Source organism: Natrix helvetica, assembly GCF_964273705.1.
Source record: "Natrix helvetica genome assembly, chromosome: 7".
NCBI classification, from domain to species: domain Eukaryota; kingdom Metazoa; phylum Chordata; class Lepidosauria; order Squamata; family Natricidae; genus Natrix; species Natrix helvetica.
Window position 1 is genome coordinate 37,164,355 of NC_138558.1, and position 23,531 is coordinate 37,187,885.

The following is a 23,531-nucleotide window of genomic DNA, read 5'->3' on the forward strand; positions in this document are numbered from 1 at the left end:
AATTTTTTTTAAAAAGGCGTGGAATTAGTGAAATATAACCTGCAATACAAACCAATTCAGTTGCAAACTGGAAAGACAAAATCTGCATATACATCACCTTCCCCAGTGTGGCATTGAAAAATTCCCATCGTTTACTTAGGGTGTGTTACCCCATACATCTGAGACTAATTGATGCAGATTAGCAGAGAAGAAATCTGGAGCACATCTTTTTTCGCTCAGAATCTCCTCCTTTCGTAAACTTTCACCTTTACCTGTGCAGCAGGATACTCTGCACCGAGTCCAGGTCTTCTAAATTCCGAGTTACCGGCCTGGGGATTCTCTGCTTCGTAGCGCGGAACATGGTGCTGAAGAAGTAAGCGCCACTTCATTACCTGTTTCCAAAACGGGGTCCATCAAGTTTCACGTAGGATCTTGCAGATCATTCCCCTAGGCAAAAAAATAACAGCTAAGAGAAGGAGCAGTGGGGAAATCGAAAGCTATAATGCTTAACAGCTCCTGCCGGCTGCCGGGAGAGTTAGAGAAAAACTATGCTCCGGTGTACGGAGCCTCCGGTGAGCTCCGCCTCCTTTAAAAAGTCTCGATTTAACTCTTTTTCTTGAGATTGTCAGACTGTCTGTAAGCACGAAAAAAGCTTCGGCGCTCACATAGAAACTCTCGTGCAGATAAAAGAATGCCCATTGCTCTAGCTCAGTTTTTCTGAACCTTGGCAACTTTAAGACGCGTGGACTTCAACTCCCAGAATACCCCAGCTAGCGAGGCTGGCTGGGGAATTTTGGAATTGAAGTCGACCCGTTTTAAAATTGCCAACATTCAGAAATACTGCCTCTAAAAAAACAGGTGGGAGCCTTACAGCCCTGTCCTTATTATATTATTCTCCTGGGTCTTAAAGACTTCCCAAACCTTGTTAATTTAGTACCTAGGTCCTTAGGGATTAAGGGGAAATCATTCTGGTGATCCAAAAAAAGAGGCAATGTAGTGTAACTAAGTATCAGGAACATCCCTGGGACACTCCATAAATGAATCAGAACCTACAGAAATCACCTCTCTCATTTCTTTCACATGGCATTATTTAATGCTATATACAAATACTGAAACACAACTGATTTTAGCATGATACATCAATATCTTTTATAAAGTTTCATATATTATTGTATACTCTATTGATTAAGTAGACAAATTCCTTGTGTGTCCAATCACACTTAGCGAATAAAGAATTTATTCTATTCTATTCATTTTCACTTACACAATTTACTAGATTAATATTTCACCTTACGTTGAAGAACTATAGGCGATACTCACATCTCTCTTCCATTTTATTCCTTGGCAATAATCTTGTGAAGTAGGTTAGATTGAAAGATACCCAGCAAGTTTCCATAGCTAGACTAGGACCTGGGACTCCCTGTTAAACTTAGAATTTGTGATAGTGTCAAATATCTGTAGCTTGGGTGTAGGATGAGGGTAGAGGTTCATTCTCCGAGCTTGTGAGTTGGTTTCCAAATGTTTCATTACCAGGCTAAGTAACATTTTAGGCAGAATTTAGGGAATGTCAGCATTGGTGTTCTGCTTATAAGGGCTTCGTGTGGTCAATAGGTCTGGTTATGGGGAGGCCACATCAGGTGAGGGTCATTGGGAGGTAGAGTGCTTGTGAGGGTGGTTGGGGTTGTGTGGGTTGGTTGAGGGTCATTGGCATCGTTGGTTGGTTGTATGGCTGATTTGAATTATTCAGGGTTGATAGATTGGTTATAGGTCAATGTGCCTCGCAGTTCACAAGCAATTCCATCAACAAACACTTCGAAACATGAGGGGGGGGGGGAGAGGAGAGATTGATTTGACAATATAAATTTCTTTTAAAAATTCAAATATATGTTGACTTGGTTCTGTATTCTATAAAACACATATGAATGGCCTATTTAATGCACTCAGCATAAAGCAGTAGATAAAGTAAAATAACAAGAACAAAGAACAAAGCATGACCCTGGTTATCAATGCTATAGGTATATGAATATCTGGCAATTGCCTTATGTCCAAATAAGGAAATTAAAAGTATTAGTACAAATGAAGCAGAATATCTGTTAATGCTAATTGCAGATGAAAATATTGTAATTATATCTAAAGTCCTACAACTTCCAATTGTGAAAAAAAGTTTTGAATTAGTGTCTGTAGATAATAAGAAATCATACTTATTGCTTATTGCTCATACTTCCTGTAACATATAAATGTCTTTATTTAATCTAATGGACTTTCTCTTACCTTTTAGGAAAAGAAGATACCTAGGAGTCAATAAATCAAAATATTTGAATGAACGTTCTTTTTAAAAACACACACACCCCCTGTGTTCTAATGTGGGATGAAAAAAAAATCCTTGAGTAAATAGTTAATTTATAATGGCTACTTTGTGCTTCCATATCCAGGCTACAATTTTTTTTAACAAAAATTATATTTTCTATATCATTGTGCTATCATGTAGTAATCATCAGGATGTTGTAGCCCAGATATGATAGCTATACTGCTTATAAAGTGTGTAGAAAAAAGATCTAGTTTTCACAGTGTGGAATAACATTTCATATTTAAAGGTAAAGGTAAAGGTTCCCTCACACATATGCGCTAGTCATTCCTCACTCTAGGGGGCGGTGTTCATCTCTGTTTCAAAGCTTGAGAGCCAGTGCTCTCCGAAGATGTCTCTGTGGTCATGTGGCCGGCATGACTGAACACCAAAGGTGCACAAAACGCTATTACCTTCCCACCAGAGGTGCTCCTTATTTTTCTACTTGCATTTTTTACATGCTTTCGAACTGCTAGGTTGGCAGAAGCTGGGACAAGTAACGGGAGCTTACTCCATTATGCGGTGCTAGGGATTTGAACCGCCGAACTGCCAACCTTTCTGATCAACAAGCTCAGCATCTTAGCCACTGAGCTACAGAGTCCCTTCATTTCATATTTAATGATAAGCAAAAGTACAAGAAATTCATAAAATATGTCATATTACTTATTCAATTTTATTCTGGAGAAGATATAAAGTGAAACAACAGTTCTTTCATTTAAGGTGATCTCATGTATTTCATAAATGTTAATAGTAAACAACATATTAAACATTAAAATATACTCAAAAATTCCACCAGCAGCATCTACTTAATATATTGCTTTGGTATTTCCACCCGCAATTCCATGGCAAAACTACAAATAACTATTATAACTTGAACAAACATTTCAAGAATGTTGCATAAAACATAAACAAGCATGAACTAAAAAGACTAAAAAGTTGTAACACCATTTGGTCTAGTAGAAGGATGTAACACCATTTGGTCTAGTAGTTTTCACAGTGGCCAACCAACTGCAGATATCCTGGTAGTCTATCGGCCATTGGCCCTGAGAGATAGTCACATTGCCAACAAGGCTAATAGTCATTGATCTCATGATTTCCACCAATTGGTTCAATCCTTTTTTTAAATCAGTGACACTGGAAGCCATCATCATGTCTCACAGTAAAAAATTCTATAAATTTAATTACATGTTATATGAACATATTTCCTTTTGTCTGTCCTGATTATTCCAAGATAATAATAATAATAATAATAATAATAATAATAATAATAATAATAATAATAATAATAATTTTATTTGATTAGCCGCAACCCTCTCCCGAAGGACTCGGGGCGGCGTACAATCAAAACGGATAAAAATACACATAAGACAAACATATATACAAAAAGAACAGAGACATATACATATGTGCATGGAGGAGAGTTGACTTATAAGTGAAAGACAATTAAAAACACAATTTAAAATCCCCTTAAATAAAATTACTAAATTAAAAAACCCATCAGGAGCGTTACGAAGTTATGGTTGAGCCAGGCCAGCTATTTGGAAAAGGTAGGTCTTGAGCTTGACACGGAAGGAGCGGAGGTCAGTAGTGGTCCTAATATCCGGGGGGAGGTCATTCCACAGGGCTGGGCCCGCCACAGAGAAGGCTCTGCTCCTAGGCGCCGCCCCATGGCACTGTCTGGTGGACGGCACCTGGAGAAGTCCCTCTCTGTGCGAGCGGATGGGTCGTAGGGATGTATGGGGCAGAATACGATCCCGCAGGTAACTAGGTCCTGAGCCATGGAGCGCTTTAAAGATCGTAATCAAGACCTTGAAACGCACTCGATAGACCACAGGAAGCCAGTGCAGCTCGCGCAGGAGAGGTGTCACATGGGAGTACTTAGTACTCCCCATAATCACCCGCGCAGCCGCATTCTGGACCAACTGCAGTCTCCGAGTGCATTTCAAGGGAAGCCCCATGTAGAGAGCGTTACAGTAGTCCAGGCGAGACGTCACCAGCGCATGGGTGACTGTGCGTAAGGCGTCCCGGTCCAATAGGGGGCGCAATTGGCGCACCAGGCGAACCTGGTGGAACGCCCCCCTGGCCACGGCTGTCACATGTTCATCCATGGACAGCCTGGCATCCAGGAGGATGCCCAAATTGCGCGCCCGCTCCACGGGGGCGAGTTGAATGCCCCCAATGGCCAGAGATGGAATTATCTGGTTGAACCGGGGAGCCAGAACCCACAGCCACTCCGTCTTGGAAGGGTTGAGCCTGAGTCGGTTGTCATCCATCCAGACCCGTACGGCTTCCACACACCGGGACATCACTTCAACGGCCTCGTTGGGGTGGTTCGGGGTGGAGATGTACAGCTGAGTATCATCAGCGTACAGATGATATCCCACCCCGAAACCACGGATGATCTCACCCAGCGGCTTCATGTATGTGTTGAACAGGAGTGGCGAGAGGACCGACCCCTGTGGCACCTCACAAGTAAGGGGGCTTAGGGTCGACCTCTGCTCCCCTGCCAACACACGTTGCGTCTGGCCGGAGAGGTAGGAGCTGAACCACCGCAAAACGGTGCCCCGGGCCCCCAACCCCTCCAGTCGGTGCAACAGGATACCATGGTCGATGGTATCAAAAGCCGCCGAGAGGTCTAATAGGACCAGGATAGAGGAACAACCCCTATCTCTGGCCCTCCAGAGATCATCTACCAACGCGACCAAGGCCGTCTCTGTGCTGTGCCCAGGGCGAAAGCCGAACTGGCGCGGGTCTAGATCATTCTCCCCCAGATGTCGTGGAAACTGAGAAGCCACCACACTCTCTACAACCTTCGCCAAAAAGGGAAGGTTGGAGACAGGACGATAATTGGCCAGCTCCGTAGGGTCCAGGGAAGGCTTCTTGAGCAAGGGTCTCACCACCGCCTCTTTCAAGGCGGCCGGGAGAGACCCCTCACCCAACGAAGCATTCACTAGGCCCAGGAGCCAGTCGCGTATAACCTAGCAGGAAGCCAGTACAAGCCAGGAGGGACACGGGTCCAGCAAACATGTGGTAGGTCGCAGTCGTCCACGCAATCTGTCCAAATCCTCGATGACAACCAAGTGAAACTCCTCCCAAAAAGGTTTCTCAAGACTCGCCACTGGCGTCTCGACTGGGCCACTGAAGGGGACCCAATCCTTCCAGATTTGAGCGACTTTATCCTGCAGATATTTCCCAAACTCCTCTGCCCTACCCTGTAGAGGGGCCTCCCGCGGCCTCTGAAACAGAAGGGAGCGGGACACCCGAAACAGGGCGGCAGGGCAGTTCTCTGCGGATGCAATGAGAGCGGCACAATATTGACGTTTGGCCGTTCTCAATGCCACTAGGGACGTCCTTAAATGGGCTCGTACCTGTGCTCGGTCAAATTCGGATCGGGAGGATCTCCAACGACTCTCTAGGCATCTCTTGCGGTGCTTCATCACCCTTAGCTCCTCGGTGAACCAAGGAGCCAGGGTGGATCGTTGCCGCCGGAGAGGCCGCAAAGGCGCCACCCGGTTCAAGGCCCCGGTAGTCGCATTATTCCATGCGGCCACCAGGTCCTCTACCAGAGGGCGGGTCAGGGCTGCAGGAGGTGGCCCAAGCTCCGTCTGGAACCTGTCTGGTTCCATCAAGCGCCTGGGGCGGAACCATCTAGTGTTTTCCGGTTCCGCCTCCCCGCAGCGAGGGGTAGCACCAGGGAAGTCAAGTCGGAGGAGTGAGTGATCTGACCATGACAGAGGAGTGATGGTTAAATTCACTCCTCCCAGATCACTCAACCACTGGCGAGAGACAAAAACAAGGTCCAAGGTGTGACCTCCCTCGTGTGTCGGGCCCTGAATCATTTGAGTCAGGTCCATGGCTATCATGGAAGCCATGAACTCCCGAATCCCCTCTGATGCTTCTCCCACCGACGGCAGGTTAAAATCCCCCATCACTAAAAGTTTGGGGGTCTCAACCGCCACCAATGAGATCAGCTCGAGGAGCTCAGGCAGGGTCGCTGATGTATGGCGGGGAGCCAGGTATACTATCAGCAGGCCCAACTGCTTCCCAGGGCCCCATTTCACAACAAGGGATTCACATCCGGACGTCTGTGGCACAGTGGACTCCCTCAGCTCTAAGTCCTCCCGGATAATCACTGCTACCCCACCGCCCCTTCCCCGGGCCCGGGGCTGGTGAAATGCTTGGTAACCTGGTGGGCACATTTCCACGAGGGGTAACCCTCCCTCGTGGCCCAACCAGGTTTCCGTTATTCCCGCGAGGTCCGGCTCCCCCTCCAAAATTAGATCATGAATGAGGGGGGCCTTATTGACAACGGACCTTGCATTGCATAACAACAGCCTCAGGCCCTGGGCCTGCAGATCCTGACCACCTAGAACGCGGGGGTTGGTACAAGCGACCGGGTGTAACCAGCACCCACGGTCTCCCAACCGACTGCGAGTTGTTAATCTGTCCTCGTATCTGCCCCTCCCTACGACTGTTGGAATCAAGGAGCCCTGTATAGGAATGATATCCTCTCCCCCCTCCTCCTCTCTGCTCCTTCTGCTCAAGACCCCACCTGGTGACCTGGCTCTGTCATTGCTCCTGATCTGACCCACCCACCCCCCAACCCCTGAACCCCTAAAAGAATTTAAAAAACATTTAACTAAAAACCCCCTAAGTCTCCGCTTCCTCCACCTCTCGGGATTAATGAATCCGTCATCAAGGTGGGCCCTCGAAAGGGCAGAGGGCCATGTCTGCGAGATTCAGTTTCATTGGGTGCCGCCTGGTTCTAGTATTTTGGAAAGGAGAAAATAGCTTTGCTTTGTCCACTTTATCCACACTCTATATAACTTTATGCATCACTGTCACTCTCATTTGCCTCCTTTCTAAACTAAAAAGCCAAATGTCACAACTTTTTCTCACTGCTCCAACTCTTTGATCACCTTAATTGTTCTTTGGATCTTCTCCAGCTCCCCTATATCCTTTTGGAGGTGCGGAGGTGCAGTGGCCAGAACCGCACACAATATTCATGAATAAAGCTATACCATTGATTTTTATTAGGTCATTATAACATTGGCATTTCTCTTTCCAATACCATTCCTTATTATCGTTAACATGATCTTTTCCTGATCAGTCAAGGCTAGCTCTAATCCCATTAGTTTGTATGAACCAATTAGTTTGTGTGGAAAGATCTGTGAGGGTAAAGGAAGAAAGGAAAAGTCTAACCTTTGACTGGTTGTGACCTTGAAGAAACATTCTCTTCTTGAATCATGAGATACAACTTAGTCCATTTTCTTTTGCTAAATATAGAAGGTACTCTTTGTACAATATACATCATATTAAAGAGTTATAATTTTTCCTCCTATATATTCAGAGAAAATGATTATTTTTCTCTTTTTCTTTAGAAGTAATTTTACTATTAACTGCTCAACAGAAATGACCTGCCTGGACTCCATATATATATACATACATACATACATACATACATACATACATACATACATACATGTGTGTGTGCTATTTAAAATGCATGCCTAAAAATGCTAAAAAAAATCTAAAGCACTTAATTCAAAAGATTTGCTCTGCTTCTATTTTTCTGCAGAGTCAATACTTATTTATATTACTTAAACATTATTATTCCATTCCATTCAACCTGAAGGAACTTGTTCATTCACTAACCAGTGAATGTTTAGTAGAAAGTAAACTGGTTTGGAGCCACATTTTGTGCACATTTGAGACTCAGTGGTCCACTCTCCAGAAATAATTTAGGATAAAATCACATATTTCTAATTTCATGCAAAGTCAATTGCAGAGTCATAAACACATCTGGGAAATCGAAATTTAGTTCTTATGTATTAATATATTACTCTTAACAAATGCATGGTGAGTTTTCTTTGTATTTTTAAAGTGAATCAGCTCCACCTAGTGTTGGTACAGAACAGAACAGAAAATAAAACTTATGTTTAGATTCTAAATGGTAAAAGGAGTAGGAGATCAGTTATGTTTATTACAGATACATGATTATAACTGAAAAGTTAGTGGTCTATTATTCCTTTAACAATGAATAAGATATAGGTTTAATGTAACTATTGAGAGCTAGTGTTTAGTTGAAATATATAGTGTGGTATCTCTAATTGTGAAAAGAACCAATTACTTAAAAAAATAAAAGTTATCCCTGTCTCTTCCCAGTTAATGATATCCCAGCTTTAAGCTGGTTTTTAGAAAAGGCTAAGGAATTCTGGACAATTGAGAAATTGAGGAAGGCAAAGAATCCCTGAAGAAGACACTACATGCTGCATTGATAGAAAGATCTTCGGTTATGTTGACCATGTCAAGTTGTGGACTTCCTGTTCAACATCTAAATGAAACTGCTTGGTGTGATTATCCATCTCCACTGGATGAGGTATCACCAATGCACTGATGATACCCAGTTATGCATCTCCATCCAGGTAAAGTGTAATTATCTTGTAATTATGTTGTTTCTTCCTCTCATCAGCTTTTTGATTTAATTATTTTTCAAATTTTATTCTTTTTCTGTTTTATTTTATTTTATTAAATAAAACAGCAATGGAGTACTCAATTGGTATAACTATACATCCTTCTGTACACATAGTTATTTTCTTCCTAAGTAGTTTCTTCTGTATCTATTTGTCTACATAATTGTACTAGCAGATTATTCTTCCTGTAATCATTCTACTTTCCTATAATTTGGTTCACTTCCTCCATATCTTTTTGCTTCCAAAGATCCACTTTGCACACTTTCAAACAATGGTCTTCCTTCTCATCTTGGTTGTATTCTTTGCTAATTTTCTCAGTATTCTACCCAAAACAATCAAATGAATCATGCTTTTTGATTCATTCTCATTCATTTTATATGTGATGTACACTCTAACCAACTATTTACATAAACAGACTTTTTCTCTATGGAGAGATTTAAATAACTCAATGATTTTTCCCCCTATGTAAATTGCAAAAAGAACTAAATGTGCATGGATAATAACATGTTAAAAGGGACTTTTATGCTATCATTTTGTCAAAAGTCTACATATGTTTTTGATATATCCCTATTCAGAGTTCATGTGCTAGAAAAGAGGATCAGGTAGAATTTCATTCTTGATAAAATGCTGGGTTTTGGAGTGGTGTCAAAAAAACCATGGGGCTTTCCCCCCTTACCTTTAGAAAAAGAAATGGATGGTTTCAAATGGAATTGTATCCTTAGAATAAAAAAAAAGTTCTTTGCAGTGATATACTTTTGAAAGCCTTTGGGTCCTCCAAATCTTAAATAAAATCACAGGACAAATGAGAGTGTACTTAAACTATATTTTCTCCCCTTTATTTCAATGGACGTTTCATGCTTCAAATTATATTCTGGCATATAAATGAATGGTGGCTATTTATATTTCTAGTTAATTGTTCTTACAGCTTTTATACTGTTGATGCATAGCTTCTACAGCCATATGGTTTATGTGTTCAAAAAACCAACCCCCTGCTCCTCTATACAGTATTGTCAACTGGATATAATACAAAAATCTAGATTACTTTTTGTCTTTTCCTTTAATCTCTTTTCATAATCTCTTAATATTGCCAATCATTAATTTCCATGCTGTAGAATATTCCCTCCTCCTGGTACTCTAGAAAATAGCATGGCTCTGTTACTAATATATTGTTTGGTTTCTGCTTTGTAAGATTATTATAATGAAATATAATTACTTGTTTTGTTTTGGAAATGAAAGTTTATTCTACTATTTGCTTATTATTATTCTTTATGCAGTGATTCAGCCTCTTGTAGGATTTTAAAAGTTTTATTTCCCGTCAAAGATATCTCTGTCACACAAAAGCCAAATGTTAAAGCAGTAGATGAAGCAGAATGTAATGCAGCAGGCATTTTAAACTAAATTCTCTAGATTCTTTGCAATGATCTGCACCATATGTAAAACATATATTATATAGCTGCACTTCTATTTTAATTTTACTGTAAATACACCATGACTCAAATGAGTTTGGAACCATTGATTGTGGGTGAGTTTAGCCTTTCTCCCAGGTTTTCCTTCAAAACAGCCTCTTGTATGATTGGGGCAGTGGTGGGTTGCAGGTGGTATACCCTGGTATGGGTGTACCAGTGCCTGCCGGGAGCACCCGGTACCGTTCCAGTATTGTGCTCTGGAGGGGCCACCTGCCCACCTGCCTGCCCGCCATCCTTACCTGTATTTGAGCACCTGTAGTTGTGCAGGTGCCGGACGCTCGCACGGAGCGTACAGCACCTGCGCAATGGTCCGCCGAGCAGCTGGAGCATCGCAGAGGCGTCACAGGAGGTAAGGATGCATGTGTGTGCTGTGGCATGTGCGTGCGTGCTGCACGCATTGATGTGGTGGACGCCAGGCCCCGTTGCACCGTACTGGTTGCAATGGGATCCAGAACCCATCACTGGATTGGGGGTTCTTAAACAGTCCATTGATGCTGATGGAGTTCTGTTATATGCAGAAAATATTACAGCACATATTCCAATCAGAAGAACCCTAATACTATTGTGTGCCAGCATGGCTCAACTTTTGCTTAAACCCCAATGTAAACACATTTATCTTTATAATTATGTAATTCCCTTTCAACATTTGTATTACACTTTTCTATACTGTTCATGGTTGTGCTATGAGAGCAGTGTACACAAGAGTGAAGGCAGTATGAAGTTCACTTGGTATAAATATATTTGGGCTCAAGTACCATTTAGGCCTCTTGGATGTGGCCATATCTCTTTGCAAGAACCACATGCGGTTTTGGGTGGTGACTTCTGCACAGATGTTTGATTCTAGACCTATAAAGTAAGAATCATAAAATTCAAGAAAACAACACAAAAAATAACACTAGAATGTGACTGTTGTTAATGAAGATCTAACACCCAGAATATATTCAGACACATATCAAGGAAAAGCAAAGTTTGTTTTAACAAGAGGACAACATAAAAGAACATTTCAGAAAAAGAGGTCAACAGGATGTTAAAGTATCTATGTTTTTGAAAAACCTTGAATTCACACATTTTGGCTCAACAATAAAGAACTGTTTGCTTTATAGTACACATCCTACTGGCTACCAATAAATTGCCTCCTGGCTTTAATAGGCTTCTTCCCTTTCCCCCAATTTCTGCTTTTTCTTGCTTTCTTGCATCTGCTCTCATTGTAATACTCCATACTGTAGTATATAACCTGTTTTATTTATGGATGGATTTTATGATAGAAATACAACTGTATATAAATTAGTTGTTGGCCTGCATATGCAATGGAACAACCTGGTAGTGCAATAAGGCTACATATCAGTATATATCGCTATACAATGCAGCTATGAATGAGTGTTTTCATTTGATTAAAACCTGTTGTCTTGTATACCACATCATCATTCTCTTAAGTTGATGATGGTTGTAAATTATACGTAGCAATATAGTGATGTTAAATCATGTTTGACAGTATTATTTCTACATTGTCTTATATTTCCTAATAACATATTCAGTACAATGCAGATACACAGCTGGGTAGAGATTTCATTATCTAAACAGTCCCTTCCTTCCTTCCTTCCTTCCTTCCTTCCTTCCTTCCTTCCTTCCTTCCTTCCTCCCTCCCTCCCTCCCTCCCTCCCTCCCTCCCTCCCTTAACACACATTAAACAAGGCTTATGGTCTATACCCATGATGGCGAACCTATGGCATGTGCGTGCCATTTTTCGCCCTCCGGAGACTTCCCTAGAGCCTCCAGAGGGCGAAAAACCGCCCAACGTGCAAACCGGAAGTTCAGAAACGGATTTTCAGTTTGCATATTGGGTGGTTTTTTTTGCCCTCCGGAGGTTTTAGGGAAGCCTCCTGAACCCCCCAGAGGACAAAAAAAAAAAAAAAAAAACCTGCCCAACGTGCAAACCGGAAGTTTTGGAATGGATTTCCAGTTTGGGCATTGGGCTGTTTTTCGCCATCTGGAGGCTACAGGGAAGCCTGCCGAAACCTCTAGAGGGAGAAAAAGGCCCAACAGGCAACCCAGAGATCCGTTCCCAAGTTTTTGGTTTGTGTGTTGGGCCGTTGTTCGCCCTCCCCAGGCTCCTAGAAAGCCTCTGGAACTTGGGGTGGTGGTGAAAAATGGACCTACTGGGCCCACTGGAAGTCAGAAAATGGGCCGTTTCCAGCCTCCGGAGGGCCTCCAGGGGCCGCGGAAAGACGTTTTTGCCCCTCCCAGGCTCCAAGAAAGTAATATGTGCATGCGTGGGGCAGCGGGGTGGGGGATCACGCATGCATGTGCAGGGGTCACAGTGTGGGGGGCATTAAATTATGGGGGTGGCGGGCCTGTGAGTGCATGCGATAGCCCGTGCGCATGCTTTTGGCACCCGAGGTGAAAAATGTTTGCCATCACTGGCCTATACCATCCTCTTGTGCAGGCCTGCTGAAAAGCCATTGCATCTGACAAAAATATCCACAGGGTACTTGGTATTTCAGAAATGGAAAGGCTTCCAAGATAGACTATATCAAATTCTCCTTGTTGCAACTATTTCACAGTATTCTTGTGCGTGTAGGAGAAGAAATGTTCAGCTTAAGTGACTTTAATGTCCTTAGTAATAAAACTTTTAACTTTATAGAAAAATCCAGGAAAAACAGATTGAGAACTCAGTATGAGGTAAACACTGATCTCACTGCAACACTATAGGAATTGTATTTATTCTGGGATGTCACATGAAGAATGCTCACTACTTTCCCAAGGAGGTTTAGTTATTTTTGTTATGAAGATATATTTTCATTGCTGGTGATCAAGCTGTTCTGCACTCAGGGATTATTGCATGCAGATGCTAAGCATATTATACTTCTATGTAATTGCAGTCAGGAAGAAGTACGCAGAAACACGGCCCATGGTTAGATCACATCTATTGGATTTTGTCCTACAGTAAATATGCAAAAAGAAAGCTAAAATAAAGGAAAGATTTTACATGCTATGCACATTTAAATTAATAAATATGAAAGACATTACCTGAGATATACTTTTAAGACAATGTGCATATAATTAGGGTATGCATGTAATTTTCCCTGTTCTGCAAATTACGCTTAACAAATACTTTGAAGAAGAAATTCATACTGGGACTGAAGATTGTTTGAATTAATTAGCTTTTTCTTCTAATTTTCTTTAACAAATGAGAAGGTATAATATTTTTACTCATTTTTCATTGTGTTCCCTTTTTCAGATTAGGTCTTGCATGGAGAATAGATCACGTTTTAAGTTATGTTTGTGTAGAAAAAATGGAAAATTCAAAAGAATTCACAAACTTTTAAGCACCATCTATTCTACCTTCATCTATTCTTCTGGTAATTCTTCTACTTCTAATAACTATTCTTGTAAGCGAAATAAAAACATAACATACCGGTACTTGATATCAGAAGTTTCCAGTGAATTTTAAGAAGGGACTACAATTCTGATGTACAAGCCAATCTATCATAATGTAATTAATTTATATAATTTATTCCAGACTCAAAACTTCCGATTTTTAGAAAACAATGAAAACTGTACTTTGTTGATTACAAATATAATTATTCTGAAAAACAAAATTATTATTGTTGTTGATGATGTATTTAAATACCTGACTGTGTTGTACAGTTCTCTTGATCTACTGTGGAAATTTAATGCAATGACATGGAACAAAGCAGACTGTCCTTCGAGAAAAATACAGCAGCCTCCGCTCCCGCCCCCCATTTTAAAAAAAATATTTGGAAACAATGAGAAAAAAAAGGATAAAATTCTGCCTGGAAGTTATAAGGTAGTCTTTAGGTGCTGTGTTTTAACTTATAATAATTTTAAACTGGATATTCTGCCCTCCATTTTAACATAAGTGATTGCTGTTTGTACTATACAATCTGGTAAGAACACTATGCTGATGGCATTTTGTCCATTTTGGTGGTGAATGCATATATAATGTTCAGACTGTAAAACTCCTAGGAATATTTTTTTTAACCTGAAATATTGCTTCACACATACCTACCAGAATTTTCTAATTACCTAATTCTGGTAGGTTGACCAAAAGATCTTAGCTATAATCAGTAGATTAGAATTAATGATAATAATTACAATAAGGATACAGTAAGCATCAGAAAAGATGCTTTGGATCATGTGAAATGATAAATATAGTACCATCTACAACTTTTTAAAGCAGATGCTTTCTCATTTTAGGGAAAAACATTTTTAGGCAACATAAAGGTGTTATACAGTAGAACCTCTGGTCACGAACGCTTCTGACCAAAATATTCACATTTCCCCCCTCCACCCGCTGCTGATTTCCCCTTCTGCACCATTTTTTTGTAAGCGCCAAATTTCCAAAATTAGGTTCGATTCATGACCAAATCAGTTTGCGACCAAAGTTATGGAACGAATTATGGTTGTGACCAGAGGTTCTACTGTGTTTATGCCTTTACATACTCTATACCACCTCAAAATGTTGCACAGCCTTCATAAGTTTTTAATACGGATAAAATTAAATACAACATCAAAACCATAAAAAAGTAAAATTAACGTGGCTGGAAAATCCTATGTCTGTCTTGCTATTATTACTGACACACTTGCTCCAGTATTTGATGGCTAAAAGTAAAAAATATATATTGTTGAAGTGTGTATTATGTTCACTCCCATGTCTTGTCTGCTGCGTTGATTTTAAATTCATTAAAAGAGCTTATTTTACATCAAACCCCTCTCATATTATTCTCCCATGTTTAATAAACCCTAAGAGACAGCATACTATACATGAAATTCCTGTAACTGTATATTTAGTAAATTGTGGAGCTAAGTTTATCCAATTAACTCAGTTTTTGGAATTGAGTAATCACATACAATAAAGGCAATAAAGCTATTTAGAATGAATTGAAGTTGGCTATTTGTGATTAAGGGTGTCCTGCAGAAACAATTATAGTTTTGATCAGGAAAATACCCTAAAAAAACCCTTTTGTTCTTTCAGGTTTTTTTTTAAACCTTGCTTTGGGAACAAAAACCATTCTTGCTACTACAGATATTTGCCTCAAAGCAACTAGTCCTGCATTCTGTCTCCAACAGCTACTAGGCAAATAGTCCAGGATATTTCATCATGTTGGCAAATTAGGTAATAGTCATCTCTTTGTTGTTTGTTGCTAACATCTGGTAACCAGAAGTATACAATTGCTCCACAGGAAGGCTTCATATTTGCTTTCCTGGTGAATATCAATTCAATGATTTTTCCATAGCACATCATATTGTTACACATATTGTTTTGAATAAAAAAACTGCAGCTGCACATTTTTTAAAACCTACATTTTGTTTTTTTCATTCTTTGTTAATGAATTTATGGTGTTTTGTAACAATTTCATGCATTTATAAATATACTGACTGAACTAGCATAAAAGCTTATATTAATAAGCCAAATTGATTATATTTCTATATTTAGTCCACTGGGAAGAAACAGAGAAAATGGCCATATAGTATACCTATATTGTAATTCTTTCCTAACATATGCTCTTTCTAGCGCCTATTCCAATTTTTGCCACAGGGCTTGCAATGAAACAGGGTTTTTGTTCCACTTTCAGTTAATTGCATTGCACAGCCTTTGTGTAAATAAGAGGGGGATGAATGTCTCTGAAAAAAAGTTATTCAGGTTAGCTATTTTGACAAAATGGACTGTACTATGATAAAATAGATTGAAAGGAAACATTGATGGATTTACCAAAAATTGGATCAAGAATCAGTTAATACCTCAAATGACATGTGCCATATATTTTTGCAACATCATGTTTAAATGCAACATATTTAAAACATATGTTTTAATTGATACATTAAAAAGCAAAAAAGAACATAAACATGTTGTTAGCCACCCAGAGTCACCTTACAGCGAGACGGGTGGCTAAATAAATAAATATTTACCAGAACAAAACAATTTCCTTATCAATTTCAATTCACTTAAATAGGCTCACCATTTTTATTTCTTATTTATTTCTTTAACGTTTCTGTGTATTTGCTATTTTTAAAAAGTTGAAAGCACTTGGAGTATTATCTGATTTGCAGTTTAAAATAAGAAAATATTCTTATTTTAATATGATAATTTTAACTTAAAATAATGTGAGTTAGCCAGTTAACCTTTCACCTTCCTATAATAACTATGATTTAATTGCTCATTAGAATTTCTCTCTCTCTCTCATTTATATTCAAGATGATAAAGGAGTATTGCAAACTTAATTATTAATATGAAATGTGAAATCCCTTGGGACATTGGTTACTTTTTCTTTTGCTCACAAAATGTGCTAAGGCAAACTATGTATGCAATTATGTTTCCTTGTTTTTGTGTTTCCTGATTTTGCTTGCTTCAATAAACTGATACACATCAGGAATCACATTTATTGGCTTAGCATTTTATAGCTGTATAAATGTTATTACTGAGAACATTGTCACTTTTCAACTTGCTCTTTTAGAATTTTACAATTATATCATTTTACATTGAAGAACTTATTTATCTTTATTGTGTTCTGTTTTTTGAATATAGCATTGTAAATAAAACTCCCTTCCTCTCTTCCTCATCTAATCCTGCAGACCAGTTCCTAAATCTTCTCACTGCTTATAACTGGGGAATGTGAAGAATATCATAATATTTCTTTCTGTCAGTTATTCTCCATACTGCAAAAGCCACAATGTTCTCTTTGTGTCCAATTCTTTTTTAGTAAAGCTGGAAGATCATAAATCTGGCACCTGTCATGTATTGAGAAGAAACATCACCACAAGGACACTGAACAACTTAAATGATAGAGAGTTGTTTGGCACATAAAATATGTAGGTGGAGGTATCTGAATCTTCTTTTTACATAAGTACTTCATGATTTGTGACTTGTCTCCATTTGAAAACAAAGGAAAAGAAAGACTCTTACCAGAAAATGTCTGCACATGAGTGAAATTTCATTAAAATATTTTCATTTAAAAGTCTTAAATATATGAAAATATGAATGACAAAGAAATGTTTTTAGAACAGGGCTTGGTAAGATCTCTTCCTACGCATTCAGATTCCTGTTTGTGTTTTATCTTAATGTTCCAATTATATTCTACTCTGAAGTTTCTACTAAATTTATACTTCCTTTCCCTTCAATTAAACAATACCATCTAGTGGGCCCACAGAAACGTGACTTCTGTGTCGTGGCTTCTACCTTGTGAAATTGCATTCATCCAGAGATCTGTATTCTCCCACATTGGTAACATTCCCCAAAACACTGAAAAACTGATTATTTTCCCAGTTCTTGGGAAGGCTGGTTGGTGAAACCCTATAATATGTTGTGCTATTTGTATGGTTTTTCTTTTTCTGGGCAGATATTTTCTTTTATTATTATGGATTTTTATAATGTAAAGTGCCCAGAACTGTTGTGAACTGGACATTCTTTCATTTACATAAATAAATAAGGACTTTTGATTAAATCATAGGTATCTATAATTGATTTTGTATTGCAAGAGAAAAGGAAATAGAATCAAGTTATGGTGGAAGAGCATGTTTGAAAATGATTACTGTAGTTTGCTTCTGCTCAATATTGATTTTGATTTAAGTCGATGTCAGTTCCTACCCATTGCTTGATATAGAATGATAATATAGATAGAGGACAGATCCTACCAGTGGTATAATTCTTTTTTTAAAAAAACAGCTGATTACAGGCTTTATTCTCAGAATTCCTGTGCCCTACTACAATGTTTAAAATACAAAACAAGAACACTTATATATGTTGTACAGTAAGTTACATACTGTAACTTAAATGCAATGCTGGGTGTCAAAGGACTGTGAGAGAATTTATCAAATATTTTTAATACTCTACATCAATGGATTAATTATACTTTAACTGCTACTAGCTTTCAATTATGAAATTTATTTTTCAAATTCAAGTTCAGTGTGGGTTGTATAAATTATAATGTAAAAATGTGCACGCCTAAATTCAGTCTATGTTTGATTTAGAGCTTTTGAAATGACAGAAATGTTTTTCAGTACAAGGAGTCATACAATCATTCTTTATTTTAAAAAATCTGCACTAAATTCAAACTTTATGGATATATACATCCAGTTTCATGGCAACAGTGTAAAAATCAATTACCATTGCCTTTTCTCATGATTTATTTTTCTTCCTAGTCTAATCTAACGCCCAGGAAATCTCTTGTGGTTTACCATTCAACAATTAGCCAAGTTTGGCTTGTGAGCTAGGCAAGATTGGCCAGGTCCTGCTCTGACTGTAACAACATTTTATATTCCCTGTACTATTAATAAGCAAGATCAACTGGGCTTTAAGGAGTGGTGTGCTAATAAATTTATAACAACTGGCTCTGCCAGTTCTATTAAAGCTGCTGCCCTGCTGTTTGCTGTCAAACAAATGATCAGCTCCACTAGGTGTCACGGATCAGCTCTGCTATCAGTTGGCTCACAATATTCCTGTAAATTTAATAAAATTTAACAATTGGCTCTTGCTATGAGCCTGTTGCAGTATACTATTGGCTTTAAGCACATATGTACCTGAATAGACAGAGTCCTGACAAATGATGACCTTGAAATGGGTAAGGTCTACTACAAACTTTCTCATATTGTGGCCTCCAGATATGTTAGTCTACAATTCCTTCCATCCGCAATCCCACAGTGGTTATGCCATGCTGATTGAAGATGGTGAGAGTTTAGTCCAACACATCTGGAAGACATCAAGTTGAGGAATTCACCTACAGAAGGCAATAGTAACATTCAGCTTAATACTGAATAGGAGATTATTTTTCTGCCTTATAGCCTAGCCAATATAACTAATTTCATTTTTCAACATATATCCCAATCACCAGGTGTTTTTTTTTTTATCTATTCATTCTTTCTCTCTGATCCAGAAACATTTCTAAGACGATGCTTTCATCTACTATATTCATGGAATTTTATTGGCAGTCCAGATGTCATCAGCTTTTTATTTTAACTTTCCTGTATTTTCCCATTAGATCTTCTTTAGATCCTCACTACGTTTTCTTGGAAAATATTTCACCCTCACTACATTATGAGGAAAGCAGTTACTTGGTTTTAAACATCAATTGAATTGTCTGTAATACCTGGCCTAACATAAAGAAAGTCCTTGTCAAACGGCACTTAATCATGTAACCTATGAGTGATTGTGGAACAGTGTAACACTTAATCAAAACCAGTGATTCTCAAAGTGTGGTCTGCAGACTATTTTTGGTCCGCAGAGGTTTTCCAGGTGGTCTGCCATGCTCATATTCACCAACCAGGGTCTATTTGCTGTCTTAGCTCTGTCTCATCACTTAAACCACCCAAGCCTCATTGCTGACTAAAATAAATAAATGGTTAATTTTGGAGTTTACCGACATGCATGGGGGAAGGAGGGAGAGAGGGGGGGCAGGGAAGGAGGGGGGAGGGAGGAGAGAGAGATACCAAAAGAGAGGCAGAGGCAGAGATTTACATTAGCACTGTGCCACCTTCATAGAATCAAGAGTCTTTTTAAAATGGAAGAGATAGAAAACATACATAAAGGCAACTATAATATTTATTTACTCCAAAATGGTAACTTTCATGCTCTTAAAAACAGAAACATAGGGAAGGGGTATACTGTATATTTAACTGGGTGGTCTTTACATTTTCTGAGCATTTATTTAGTATCAGTGAATACAAAAAACTTGAGAAAACTCTGCTATAAGCTATCTCATAGGTTTATTGTAAAGATAAGATTGGAAGAGAAAGTACTAAGAACTCTAAGGTGACCAAGGATTGTTGGACTCAGTAGAAAGTCTGTGGGATATATTTTTGGGTAGCAGGGGCATCTGTAAGGGAATAGTGGCTAAAAATTCAAAATAGTGACTGCCCAGTGGACATTTCATCCCATTTTATGTATGGTGAGTGCAGGAAGCATATAAAACGGGGGTAGGGTTTCAATGAACCCACTCAATCACAGCTACCATCTTGACTTTTTAAAGATACCTTTGCTAGGTAAATATTCATAAAAGTATTTTTTTTAAATAAAGCATCTGTTTTCTAACTTGTATATTAATATCTTGCACTTGTTTGATCGTTTTAAAAGATTTTAGGTGTTTTCCCGCCCCTCTGGGAAGTCACATGACACATATAGCTGCCTGCACAAAGCTCTTTTGCTCTTTTTAGATTATTGTGCTCATCCATTTAGCCATGTTGCTTTGCTTTCATCCAATCTTCAAAATGGGAAGAATGTATGTCATCTCAAGAACTCGCCAAGAGCATTTTGTTTACTGTGCTGCAGGTGGGAGACGGTAGAGTCACTTCCTCTTAAAGCGGAGAAGCAGTGAGATGCAGATGCTTCCTTTCCATTTGTCTTTGCAGATTCTCATTACTTTGTTAAGTTTCTTGAGACGAAAGGAAGAGATAGGATATTGCTTAAGTATGGCAGTGAGGAAAGGGATAGGCAGAAAGGGACAGTTCCTTTTTTCAGCAGCCAAAGTAAAAATCGCCACAGGGAATCTTGGACTGGAGGATTTGTTGTGTGATCCCTGAATGGTAAGGGGGCCATCTGAGAGCCGGGCAAAGAGCTTTATTGACCTAGCCATTGTTTGTTTTTCATTATACTTTTGAGAAATCACACAATAAATGTTGTGCTGTAATATTTTTTTCCTTTTGTGGCCAAGACACTTGAATGCTCACTTGGGATTAAAGTAGTAAAGTTTTGTTTCCTAAAGTCTGATGGGTTTGCCTGGGTCATTTGCAGCTTCTGACACATTTTCACAGAAGCATTATTTTTCATATTTTATCGCAATTGAACTTATCATTCTCCTGCAGAACATGTTGCAAGCTGCAGGCAACATCTTTATGCACTTTAGATATGAACAACAGGATTAAAGGCAGAATAAATTGAATGTATTTATCAATTAAATAAATCATTCAAATTCCCTATACAGATACAGAAAGTTTCTGAGCAATTAGAATGCATTAAAGCATTATAAAGAAAAAACGTATCAGTGTTATTGTATCCTTTCCTTTTCTAGAAACTACAAGCTCCAAGGCCAGAGCAAGTTCCAGGGGCAGAGCTCCCGAGATGTGGCTAGTTTTGAAGAAAGCAACACTGGAGTTAATTGATGTTTTTGGAAACATTTCATTTCTTTACAAATATACAAGTAGAATGTCAATGGGCCATATGGCAATCATATTAATGTCACACCAGCGTTCCAAGGAGACAGGCACATGGTTACAAGATGTTTTCATTCAGAGCTGACCTAATGCATTGTGTTGTTTGTGGCAAAGCAACATATACAGTGCTAACCACACAAATCATGGTAAAGAATTCTCAATGCCAGGCTCATTATTTTGACATGTAAGATAAAATTTTCTATAAGCATCCCTCCTCCCATCCCCAGCAATAAATTAGGGTAGTGAAATAAATACGTTTTATCTGTATCCTCGCCATGAGTCCCACAATTTGCTGTCTGAGGAAGCTGTCTGCTTATTTTCACTGGTATGGGTTTCTTATTAGCTTTGTTCCCCAAAGCTCCTTTTGTCTACTGGTTGTGTTTAAGATTCAGGGAGAGTGGCTTTTCTTCTAGCTTAGAACAGGTAGCTGTTTTAAAGAGAACACTCACTATGCCTAGTTATTATTATATTCATCTAGTAGTTAAAAATTTCATTATGTTTAAGTTTTTAATTATGTTGGGTTAATGAAAGTAGTAGAACTATTTTTAAAATATATACGGTATTTCAAAAATATATTCTGTCTATACCATGGGTATTTTTTTCCATCCTTTCTAGAAAAATAAAATCAATTTTAGAATGCTAAATTAGTTTATTCTATATGTTATATGGGACTAGAAGTGACCAGACAGAGAAATATAGAGATACACCTATATATGCATTTGTGTGTATTATGTGTAGGCACATACATAGAGACTGTGAGTAGAATATGTGTCACTGATTAGCTTTGTGTGCACTGTATATCTCAGTCTTGTTCTAAAGTTTTTGCACATTGACTGTTGATTCTAGAAGATTTTGTAGTCCATTAACTGCGAGAAACACTTGGGCCTGCAATTTTCTTCAAAAATCAATAAAAGTTGAAGAAATCACCACTGGAGAATGAAGCCCCAATATTTTAATTTTACCTTAACATAATAGGATATTTGTATGTACAGTGATACCTTGGTATGCATTGTTAATTGAGGTACAATGAGTACCAAAAACTATGAGTACCAAACAAAATTTTCCCATAAGGAATAATATAGCGAGTCACAAGGCAGCTGACACCGCCAAGTTCTAACTTGTGCTTTGAGTACCAAACAAATGATGAGTACTGGGACAAAATGTTCATGTCAAAACATGTTGAGTATCAAATACGATGAATTTCAAAGTAGTTGAGGTACAAGGTACCATTGCATGTAACATCTTCAGTGTAGTTAAATCATTTTGTTTGCTTCAGTAAGATTAAACCAGTACTAGAATTTTAAAAAAATTGTATAAGTTTGAGCCAATCTCTCATAGACTAACCTTCTCACAGAATTTCTACTGAAAATATAATGAAAATATAAATCTATAAATGAAACTACAAATACAGATTACAATTACATGAAACGTATACTATTACTTTAATTGGGTCTACCCAGCTTGTTGAAAATAATAAGGGCTTCCACCACTTGAGGGCACTCTGGTAATTTAAATTTTTCAAAGGAGAATTCATTTAATAAGAATGAAAGTCTTTTATCTCATATATTTTAATTACAAACAAATAGGAGTAAAAAGGTAACCAAAACTTTAAAAGAATAAAGCTAATCAATTATCTCTGTTTATCAAAGATGTAAGATAAACATCTTAATTACAAGAGGAGAATACTGAATTCTGAAAAGCTCAGTAAATTATTTAAATAAAATTCTGCATTAAATATTTTGCCTGATTCTTTAGGATATTTATTTCTTAAGACAGTGCACTGCTCTGATTCCTTATAAGAAGATTAATAACTAGTCATATCTATATAATGATGGTCATAAGAATTAAATCAGAAAGTACTATCTATCTATCTATCTATCTATCTATCTATCTATCTATCTATCTATCTATCTATCTATCATCTATCTATCTATCAACCATCCATCTACCTCGCTACCTACCTATCTACCTACCTATCTACCTACCTAATCTATCTATCTGGTCTACTAGCTAAGGCACTAGGCTACAAAGCAAATGAACATGAGTGCAAATCTTGTCTTGACCATGAAAGCCAGATGGGTGATCTCACCCTCTCTCAGTCCAACA

The 23,531-nt window shown here is 38.5% G+C and overlaps 2 protein-coding genes across 2 annotated transcripts in view; one reads left to right on the forward strand and one right to left on the reverse strand.

Moving 5' to 3' along the window:
• The window catches only part of INTU (inturned planar cell polarity protein), a 29,883-nt gene extending 29,212 nt beyond the window's left edge, over nt 1-671 (reverse strand). Inside the window, exon 1 of the mRNA XM_081959565.1 lies at nt 252-671. Coding sequence (XP_081815691.1) covers nt 252-340 — 89 coding nt within the window. The 5' untranslated portion in view covers nt 341-671. The remainder of the gene's footprint in view (nt 1-251) is intronic.
• Nucleotides 1-23,531, forward strand: part of MFSD8 (major facilitator superfamily domain containing 8) — a 253,501-nt gene that overhangs the window by 128,136 nt on the left and 101,834 nt on the right. The gene's annotated exons all lie outside the window — the stretch shown is intronic.